Source organism: Limulus polyphemus, unplaced genomic scaffold (assembly GCF_000517525.1).
Source record: "Limulus polyphemus unplaced genomic scaffold, Limulus_polyphemus-2.1.2 Scaffold3117, whole genome shotgun sequence".
NCBI classification, from domain to species: Eukaryota; Metazoa; Arthropoda; class Merostomata; order Xiphosura; family Limulidae; genus Limulus; species Limulus polyphemus.
In genome coordinates, this window is record NW_013668727.1 from 126,059 (window position 1) to 137,551 (window position 11,493).

The window sequence follows — 11,493 nt, forward strand, 5'->3', positions numbered from 1 at the left end:
CTGAATCACTTGAAAAATATTTGGGGGTGCTTAACTTTTTTCCAGGTGTATATATATATGTCACACTGCAGTGTAAACTGTATTGTAATAGGAATACAGACTGAAGCATTACCTGGTCAAGAGAAGACTATGCAGCAATATATTTGAAAGCTGTTATAACATAGCATACACTAGATTATGACTGATACTTTTATTTTTTTAGAAAATATAAAAGGTTGTTTAGCCAAATCCAAAATATAGTTAAAATATTATTTCCCAGTTATGCAGTCCTAAAAATAACAAAACCACTGAACCCACTTCAATGTATAAACATTCAAAACTTTTTTGCTTGTACACTTCACCAGCAAAATCACATATTTGTCACATGACTATGAAACAACAGTGTAGCAAAATATCTGAATTGAAGCAGCCACTCAGAAAGCTAAATTAGTTTAGATGTTGCACTGAACAGGGTAAAATAGAACCAAGATTGATTTACATATCACAATGACTTGAAGTCTGAAAACATTTTGGCCATATCATTAAATTACCAGGGATTTGCTGGTACACTCACGTGAATACAGTATTGAATACACAAAAACTATCTCAATGGAAAATATGAAACAAATTTTTAGGTTCAACAAAAATACTTCAATCTGTTACTGTGTTATTTCTAAGCTTTATTATTTATTACTCGACCAAAATGTACTTTTTATTTTTAGTATTTTACAATTATTACACCAAAAATGTAACAGATAATATCTTACACTTCCAGATGAGATCCTTCTTCCAAATACTGAAACATCACTTTGCGAACTTTACTATTATCAAAACTTTTGTCAAAATAATGGTAGGTTGTTGTTGACCAGCCACAATAAACATGGTTAGGATCTTGCCCTGGGAATATTCTCACACCATAGAAGTATTCATCAAGGAGTTCAAGCCCCACATTTGCCACTTCATGGTCAGTAGAGTCTTCTGGCTCTTGAATGACGGCACGAGAATGTTTTCTATTGCTACTCATAGGTCTTTCGGGGGATCCTGTTCCTCCCGGTACATTGCCTCCACTTGTGAGACTAGTTGGCCGATCAGGTACAGATGGTACTCCAATATTGGAAGAACTGCTAGCAGAGATTACTTGTAATGCAGGGGCTCGGACACTCAGAGTGGCACCCATAGGGGCAGAAAGTGGTTTATCTCTTTCTGGAGGCAAGTCATAACCATACTGCTTGTTCTGATCTAATCCTCCAGTACGTGTTGTAGCACTTTTTTCTCTTCTCTCTAAACCTTCCTTTTTCTTTGAAAAGAACCGAAAGGGCGAACGGCCTCTCTTTTTCTGCTTATCATCCCTGAAGCTTGAAGAAGGCTCAGGTGTAGAGCTTTTCTTTAAACTCTTGTCTATGCCTTTCTTGTGCAGAGCTTCTTCACTAGATGCAGCTCTCAATTTTGAAGGATCTGGGGCCCTTTCACCTGGTACAGATAGGTTAGACATTGCTAGGTCAAAAGATTGAGTTTTATGCAACATGCTATTAGAGCCTGATCTCTGCTGTGCAAGGGTAGGTTGTGGTGGCTGGACTAACCGCTTTCCTTGCTCCAGGTTAAGGGCACTCATGGTTTGAACAACATCTTCAGAATAACCTCGTTGCAAGTCTAAAAAAGAAAAATCATTCTGATAAAAAAACAGATATTTTTAATCAGTGATAGTTTTAATTATTGACTAATAAGATATCATGGTAGACATCTACAATCATGTTAAGATGATTTGAAGTCTCCTATAACTAAGTAAAGGACTGAAGTTTGTAACAACATTTTAAGAAATGCCATGACAGGTCCAATAAATAGAGCTCTATTAATTTGATCTATAAAAATTTTGTTAATCCATAATTATGTTTAAAATAGACAAATATAATTTGTATCCTACTTTAGAAAAATTGGCATTCAAATAGTGAAGAAAATATTGTATTTGTTGTTGTTTTTTTGTACTTCAAAAGAAAAAAGCTTATAGCAACAAAAAAAAGATGAATTATTTCAAAATATTCACATACCTATTACTATAGACGAGGAGAAACTTCCTATAAGAATAATGTAACTCTTGCATAATAGTCTGAACATCTACACACAACTTTGGAGACATTTTATTCATTTATTCATTGAAGTGAACTGGACATTATTATTAAGGTTATTAATTTAATTTATTAATCTCCTAAATATGAAATAATTGAAGGGTCTGCATGGAGAAAGATTAGCTGACTTGAACATAAAAAATTATAGGTTAGATATGAATCATACATCAATTCCACATTATTTTACCTTTGATGTCAGATAAACTGAAACCACTCTTCAGCATATGTTGCTCTAGATTGGCTGCAAGTTCAATAGATATTTCACGTCAGAGAAAAAATTTCAAAACTTATAACAAAAAAAACTTAATTAAACAAGCAGGTTCTTCTACATTAACAAATATAAAAAAAAACGTGTACAAAGGATTGCATTTAAGCTTTCATACAACAAATAAAAATCTAAAAAAGAAATAGACACATAAACCTATACAGGGGTTCTTGCATTTTTATAAACAAAAGAGTTATAAAAATAAAGCTATTTATTTAATATGAACATAATGTACAGAATCATGACAGTAACATAAGTTTGTTTATCTCTTAGTCATTTTGCTGCATACTGTTAAGAAAAAAAAAACAATCTTGAAATTGATAAATAAATACATAAAATAGAAACGTGACATATTCAGTTATTTTCTGAATAATTAGAAAAGATCAATGCTATCATACCTGGATGACGAATGCCAGACTTTTCTGCTAATGCTCGTCTCTGTCTACGCCTCATTTCTTCTAATCTATGAATTTTTTCTGTCTCACTAGAAATAATTGTAAAATTAGATCAGGAAAACAATTTCCAAAATAAACCTTTATTCTTTGTAAATGCAAGAACCTTAGTTAACTTATTGTAAACAATGTCCGGTTACTGAAAAAATTCATATTTATTATTTTTGCTAGATATTCTACTTCACAGGAAAACTTGTTTGGTTTGATGCATTGATAAATATGGTGTGGTTGTATGTGTGCTCATCCCCATCTTCCCGATCATTAACTTTTTGTTTAATTTGGTGTGTTGATAAATATGGTGTGATTGTGTGCGTGTGTACTCATCCCTCTTGGCCATCAACTTTTTGTTTGGTTTAGTGTGCTGATAAATATGGTGTGCCAATCCCTACCCCCCTGACCATTAACTTTTTGTTTGATTTGTTGTGTTGATAAATATGGTGTGTTTGTTTATATTGTGGTTATGTGTTCTTCTGCATAGATACCTAATTTCTAAAATCAATAGGGTTCTTCCCCAGTCCTGAGGGATTGAAGTGACCTGGGAAAATACGATAATTAAAATCTTCTGTTCAGACCTTGAGCTGTATAGAGACCAGATTTCTATTTTCTGAAATGGTAAATGTTTACCTTTTAACCCCCAAATCACTAGGTTTCTTCCCTATCTCCAACGAAAGTGACCTCTAGTTACTGTGTAACTGTAACAGCAATGACTGTGGGAAATTTCAACTGGTGGTACAAAACTGTAACTGCAATGACTGTGGGAATTTTCAACTGGTTGTACATTTTGACATATCACTGTAAACATAGACTGTTTGGACTTAAAAACGTTTTCAATTGTGCTGCCCAAAACACCATCTATCATATGCAGTGAAAAACTGTAACAAATAGTATATTGGACAAATTTAAACAACCATATTTTAAGACCGTATTGTTACTCAGTACTTTTACCAACATATAAAGAGAATCTGAAGTTAAGAGTAGCTCTAATTGATGCTTCTACTCACTTAATAAACTCATCATGACAAGTAACAGGCAGGCTTAGTCGTAGAAATTCCCAGTTTGCTTTTTCTACTGTCTCAAACATTTTGTGAGAGATCTTCAGGGCTGGGGGAGAGTCACTCCTGTAGGCAAGCACGTTTACAAATATAAATGATAAATGGAACAAAATCTTACAAGGAATTAATTTATTTCAAACAAATATATCATTCAATAAGTAATGGGAAAAAAAAGAAGACCATAAACATACTTCAAGCAAAGATATACACAAAATAATCGAAAAGAAAGCATCATACCAATAAGCTTCAGAGGAAGTTGCTTATAATACTAATTAAAGGAAAATATCTTTAAAAATATTTGTACGTCATTCCTTACATAAATGCATATATGAAAAATTCAAAGTTATAAAAGAGTAAAATAATTTTCAAACTTTTTAAAAAAAATTTTCCAATTAGTAAGGATTTAAGATTAAACTACAATGTAATAAAAAGGCATATACAGAATTACCTTTTAAAATAAGAATATATAAATATATTTTATTGAAATTAATTGTTTTTAACGCACCCTGGTGGTATCCTTGTTATCTCCACATGAGATGTTGCAGCTTCATCTACGTTAACAAAAAGTGGTTCATCTTTGCTGTACCAAAATGCCATTTGTCGATTCATGTTCCTAACAATTCCAAAATGGATAGTAAAAAATTATGAGACACAAAAGATAAGCAATTCTAAGCTTCTACTATCATGTTTGTTCTCCAAAGAATTTTTTTCAATTATATAATTTTTCAAGTAATATAACATGTTGTTTGGCTTGATTTTAGCAGAATGTATATATTATAATAGGCTCCCATTTTACCCTTAGACAAAGGCTAAATTTTTGAAAGTACTTGTGTTATTAAATTTCTTTAACTGTAATTTACATACTTTGGTGATGCTATGTGCTTTCCAAGACCATGATTGTAATGCATCCTTTTAGCATTCAGAGCATTTAAACTGCAGAAATAGATCTGCAAATGATGCTTAATACAACTAAAGCATTATAACAATCATTCTCGATCTGAGAAGGATTTTCTGAGTCGTTGAAGGTGAAATTTGACTTTATCCAATATATACGCATGCAGTCTCTCTGATTGCTCTTGTTTTTAATAAGATTAATTGAGAGGTTAATTTCAACTTATTATTTCACTTTTCAACTGCACTGATTAAATTGGGTTTCAAATATACAACTGAGTTAGTTAACCTAAATGTCAAAATGGAACGATCCAGATCATTTGTCCTTTTGTGATGATGAGTCTCAACCTTAATGTGCCCATGAAATTTGGTACAAATCCAATCACGCTTTACAGAGTTATTAACCCAAAACCACGAAAATGCCCTATCTCCCCATTATTTAAAAATGCTTCAAAGTGATCCAGCATCTGAATCCAAATAAATTTGGGGAGGACTGTCCCATAATAACTTCCCTTCTTGTGTAAAATTTTCGTGTGCATCAGTCTATTAGTTTTCGAAATTCATGCATGGAAACACAGACCCAATTGCAATACCCTTCCCCCCCCTCCGGGGAGCGAAGGTAACTATGCAAAACCTTTTGAATGTTAAAGGCCATTGCTAGCCAGTATATTAGTTTCTAAGGTAATATCTGATTTAACGAACCCAGCCATCGTAATTTGTACTTAATTGTGTAATAAAAGTTATGGGAGGCTTCTTTATCTGTTATTGTTAATAAATATGACTAATTATCATATAAAATGTGTTTTTTTCCCAACAGTCAGCTGTGTCAGTTTTATCAAGAAACCAGCTACATAAGCCTACAATAGACTAAAGAGAAAACAACACAGTGAACAGTAGAAAGGTTTTAAATGAGTTAATCTCTTGACGAAGCATCTTCAGCAAAAGATTGAAAACAAAAAGAATTTTCAAGTGATCAGTCAGACTTATCGAAAACCTAAAATGTCTATTATTTTCTAGTTTATAATATGTCGTGTGACATTACATCACAATACTTTCTTTACTGGACTTATAGACATTTCCAGTAAACAGTTCATAACACCATCTTGATCACATGCCACTGCCTAATAAATTAAATTATAATCATTCTTATTGTCACTCACACAATCAGACTACAGATCATGCTTTTTCAGCTTGAGGTTTTATAACCATTATAACTGACATCTTATAAATGACAGATATAAATAGAATTTTTTACAGGGGCTTTGTGTACTGCATGGCCAACAGGCTGATGAGATATAGTACTGAAAAAAAATCTCCTCAGCAGTGGTTTGCAGCACACAATGTATACATTCAAGTTGTCATTCTGCTCTGCTTACTGAAAACTTGTATAGGAGCAGTAGAGAAAGATTTAAAAAAAAATCATCAGTCTTATTGTGATTTAATGTCACACAAACTATTGATCTATAGATAGCCTTTTAGTTGATAAACCGTTATACACTGTTATTACTAGAAATCCGTATATTGGGCCTGTAATATCTTATGATCTAAATTATAATCAGTGTTATTGTGATGTACTATCATACAAACTAATGATCTAAAGATAACACTTTCCCAGCATTAGGTATTATAACAGTACTTACACACAGAAAGGCTGGTAGCATTTTTGCAGGCCATAAGTAGAGAAGTATTTTAAGGTATTAACATTAAATACTTACACACAGAAAGGCTGGTAGCCTTCTTGCAGGCCACAAGTAGTGAAGTACTTCAAGGTATTAACATCATGACCAAACACTAGTTTAGCTTTTTGTCCACTTCCTAATGTACAGGCTGGAAGGTAACCTTCAAAATAACATAGAAAAAAAATTGGAAGGTACGTATCTATATATATATATTCTCCAAAAAGAAGAAACAAAGCATTAAAAATAAAACCAGTAGAGTAATGATAATGGGACAAAAAAATGTTATTTTGGGAAGACTTATCTTAATGTTCTGCTCTTGGTCATAACTTGTATTAAAGTATCAGATAGTCAATGGTTTTTATACCTTAAGGTCTCTAGCCTAAAAAACAGACAAAACAAAATGAATTATGTTTAAAGAATTAATATAATGTTGTTAATCATATCTGTTAGAATTAAAAAATCACAACTAGAGAAAATAATAGTTCAAAGCTAGAACTGTAGGGACCTTGTGTAGAGTTTTTAAGATGCTTTTACTTTGTTTTTAAGAAACAAAACAAATCATATTTAATTTGGTGCTATGCTTTACTACAAGGATATGAACAACAGCACTTTATCTACTAGCGAAAAATGTCATACCTTCACCAACAGGTATGTCAGCAAATGCAGTCTCTCCACCCATTGCATCAAGCTGTAGCTCACCATTCAAAGTAAAACCTACAAGTTAACATTTTCATCTTTAAGTTTAATCATTATACACAAACAGACAAATGTGATATAAAACTCATATTATACAGATTTAAATATATTCCTTACCCACAAATTAATTGTTTACCTTACTTCCTAAAACAATGATTCAATACTTTTCTTTGAAATACTTATCGTTAAGACTAATTTTTTCTAACAAACTGTGTAGAGTTTATGTTCATTGTATCCAAATTCTATTGATCATTGATTTTACTATTACAATTAACTTAGTACATATCCTGTTTCTATAGTATTACGAGTAATCTAATAACTCCCCAAACAAACTATATTTTTACATAAGTATTTTGAATGTTATTGCATGACGAAAAACTTACTGATAGTTCGATCATGAAGATCCAGCAGACACCCAACAACATCACCAACCTGCCACTGTTTTCCATATGGTTCTGTTCCTCCAGCATGGTTTTTACGAGCCTGTGTAAAATATTTTTTCTTTTAGCTATGTTTATTTCCAACATTTATATCAAAGTTACTCTTGATACTGTTCACACTTTAGCTATTTTAACAAGATATTTCAAGATTAATATCAGAACATCAGTACAAAGCACAAAGCTTTTCACCTTTTTATTAAAGGAAGTTTTTATATGGAAACTCTGATTTGGAATTTGTATTTAAACTTGAGGAAGTTTTTGCATCCAACATTTCTGAAATTGCTTCTGTAACATTTCATTTCTCAATTTCAAATGAACTGTTTACAAACAACAGACAGTCTCCTGCAAAACTAAGGACATGAATTGAATGATACAAAAAAACAAGCAGAACAGATTGCATTCAGATCATATTTTACAGAGAGCAATAATCTTGCAAACATTAGGTGATTTGCATCTATAACAATCCTTATGGTTTAATAACAAGAGTTGTAAGGTTTACAGAAAGTGTATTAGCTATATTTAAAGTTGAAGTTGTCAAAGTTTGAAACAGAGAAAAATACTTTATGAAATTCACGCAAGATCAAAACAGAAATTTAAAAGCTCTGCATTTTATCCTTGCACCTTTTCATTCTCAGATGGAACTAAATAGTTCATTGCTGTCAGTGTGGAAACAAAGTGCAATTACTTATTTGAGAATTATGAAAAAATTTTTGGAAGACGTTAGAAGGATGGCAGGAAAGCAGAGATTGAGCATTGGCAACTTCAATATGAAGTGAATGTACACAAGAAGAAAAAAGGGGACATTGCCAAGTTCAAAGCAGATTAATATAATGAATAGTTTTCTGTACTTAAGAAAACTAAATAGAAAGAAAGAAGAATAGTACCAGCTGGTGCAAATTTATTTTAAAAAGGAGGTGGTTCAAAAAAAAGGAAAGAAGAAGAAGTAAGGAAAGTGAACTGATTTAGGAATAGCACAGTATCAGGATCATATGATAATAAAAGTGTAAGAAACTTAGAAAATGGTAACAGTGGAAATATTCAGTTAGAGTGAACAAGTAGGAAAAGCCACAATTAAACGAAAACACGAATACAGTGGAAAATAACCATGTGTGGACTAGAATGCAACAGCAAATAGAGGAAATGTGTATCACAGTATTATTATGGTTCGTCCTTCATGATTGAAGAGAACCATCTTCATCATTATCCATTGATTTTGTGTGTTCAGAGGAGAACGATTAGCCCGATCCTGGCTTGAAAATGTATGGTGCAATGCGGGCAAGACAGCAGGTGAGCTGGTGGGTTCTGGTGGTTGCTTCCTATTGCTTTACGTGCTACACGCTTGTTCTGGGGTGTCAGGATATGATGTTGTTCATATGTGGGTGCTCCCTTTATGACAGCACTCCTCCAGGCTGGACAGTTTTGGGCAAAAGTTTCCCTGGTATTAGGATTGGCATTGCAGTCCTTTAGAGCAACCTTTTTACTAGCACGGGAGCATATTCCGGTCTGTAGTTCACTGAAGAAGATGTGTTTGGGGAGGCAATTGTCTATCACAGTGATACTATTGGAAATAATGAAACACCCACTGCACTAATAACACTATGAAGATTGCTTGTTTGTTTGTAATTAAGCACAAAGCTATGCTCACCAATGGTATCAAAACCCAGTTTCTAGCATTGTAAATCCACAGACATACCGCTGTGCCACTGAGGGGCCACTGTGAAGATGATAATTACAATATGACAATGAGATTATGGAATAATTTTACTTTGTTTTGAGATCAGTAAAGTCTTCCCTGGCTTTAAGGATATGACTCTGCATCATATGAAAGTCGACTCTAACTAAAGTGGTTTTATAAATGATATTTAGTATCACATGTAATATAACATATATATTTTGATAAAGCATTAAATTCTTTAAGGTAAGATAATTCTTTTATGCACATAATTAGAAGTTAAATGTCCCAAGGGCCTCCTGAAGTTTGTAAAATTCACGATTTTACTTCCAAACCACTTCATCTACTGTCATAATATTTGACATACAGCTTCTCTATGAATAAGTCTATGATTTTAATATTATAGAACCTATATATTACCAAGTTGTTTTATATTTCGTTTTGCAAAATATCTTGTTTTGACAATCATAAGTTTGGGAATACAATATTTTATTGGCAAATTAACTGATGTTTATATAAAAATGTTATATAATAATCATAGATCTGATAATGTTCTCTCATTATAGACAGATAACTATCAATAATCCTAATAAATTTTAATGGAAATTATTGGAGTAGTAATACCTGTCATATTATGAACTGTTAACATTGTGAATGTAATTTTACAAATTGTCCCTAGATGGCAGATATTACATGATAATCTTTTTACCTTAATTATTAATTTGTTTGCTTTATAATTTCCTAGATGGCACTGACATGTTTTGTTAGTAAATACAACTGAACCAAATCAATAACTGAAAATGTGTTTCAGGAAACTTCATATTTGTCCAACTGAAATAAAAAAAAAGTACAAGTTTTTTTTAAAAGTTTCTCATTCTTTCATCATATTAAATATAGGTAGCAAAAAAATATATCTAGTGACCAATGATAAAAAATGAAGTAATTATAAAACAACAAATATTGCTGGTGTTATAAAAACCATGGTTCTTAGTTCACCTAAAATAATAGCATCAATTAATACACAGCTAAGTTGTTGTCTGTATATATGTTTATGTTGTCATTGTGTTTCAATGTTCTTCTCGGTTTAGCCATACTACAATAAAAAAAAAGATATAATGAAGAAACCACTTACCACATTTTATGACATGTACAATTGTACAAGTAAATAATGGCTATGACTATAACATGAATGCAAATATAAGCTTCTAGTATTTTCATCAATGTATAAATTCATCTTCTGCAATTTTCAGTGTGTCTTATATTTACTACCATACGATTCTGTTCTTTATTAGTTGAAGAATTATGTCATAATATTTGGTAGAAACATAAAAATTTACCTAAAGCTGAAGAAAATGACATTACACTTCCTTTACATTTCCACCATATAATTAGATTCAGAAGGTTCTTGTTCTCAAGATTAACTTCACCTTATTTCTATACAGATTTTCCCTAAAGTATTTTTCAGTACAAGTGACTAATTACATAACTAAACTTCAATAATGCAAAAATACTGTTTAGTGATGAATAGTAAAGCAGGGTATATGAACTTTGTTTACAACATTAATCAGGAATGCACCATAAACTATATAAGTGTTCCAAACAGATTTTAATTATAAAGAACACATTCATTTATAATATTAACAATCTCTGTTTTTCCAGTCACTTAAACATAACTTAAAAATATTATAAGCCTGTAATTGGAACTTTGAAAAAGTCGAAAATATCTTGTTAAAAGTATGACAGACTAATAGTAAAGATTGACAGCAACATTTGTTAGATGTAAAGTTGATATTATCAGTGACTGTCTTAACAGGAAGTCTAAAGACCAAAACTTCATATATGGATCGATGTGTAAGTCGGGAACCAATGCACCTGCTTTGATGGTACAGTGTTTTTCCTAAAGCATTCTATAATATTGAAGTCCCACAAAAGACTGGCAAGAGACGACACTGGGGGCCATAAACATACCTGTTGCACTAACCTCATGTATAATATATAATACCTTCCAAACCCACTTGTAATCAAGATCAGAATGTAACACATCATATAGCTTGATGTAATATTTTTAATGTAGTTTTTTCAAAAGCATCGAATGTTGAGAATAAAACAGAGATCAAATATTCCAAAGTGAACTGTTCAGTTACAAAAATACAAAAAGAAACAGTAATGTACTCTAATTAATCTTTGATAGGTTGTTTAGGCAGAGTATTCATAATGAATCTAAGTTTCAAATGGACAGCAACT

General features: G+C 31.9%; 1 protein-coding gene across 1 annotated transcript in view; it reads right to left on the reverse strand.

Moving 5' to 3' along the window:
- LOC106468694 (ryanodine receptor-like) overlaps window positions 1–9,135 on the reverse strand; it is a gene marked incomplete at its 5' end in the record, with an annotated part of 134,442 nt that extends 125,307 nt beyond the window's left edge. Inside the window, 9 exons of the mRNA XM_022397055.1 lie at window positions 747–1,629; window positions 2,290–2,343; window positions 2,766–2,851; window positions 3,821–3,937; window positions 4,377–4,484; window positions 6,478–6,601; window positions 7,078–7,155; window positions 7,521–7,638; window positions 8,913–9,135. Of these exons, the coding sequence (XP_022252763.1) occupies window positions 747–1,629; window positions 2,290–2,343; window positions 2,766–2,851; window positions 3,821–3,937; window positions 4,377–4,484; window positions 6,478–6,601; window positions 7,078–7,155; window positions 7,521–7,638; window positions 8,913–9,135 (1,791 nt within the window). The remainder of the gene's footprint in view (window positions 1–746; window positions 1,630–2,289; window positions 2,344–2,765; window positions 2,852–3,820; window positions 3,938–4,376; window positions 4,485–6,477; window positions 6,602–7,077; window positions 7,156–7,520; window positions 7,639–8,912) is intronic.
- Window positions 9,136–11,493: the final 2,358 nt, after the last annotated feature.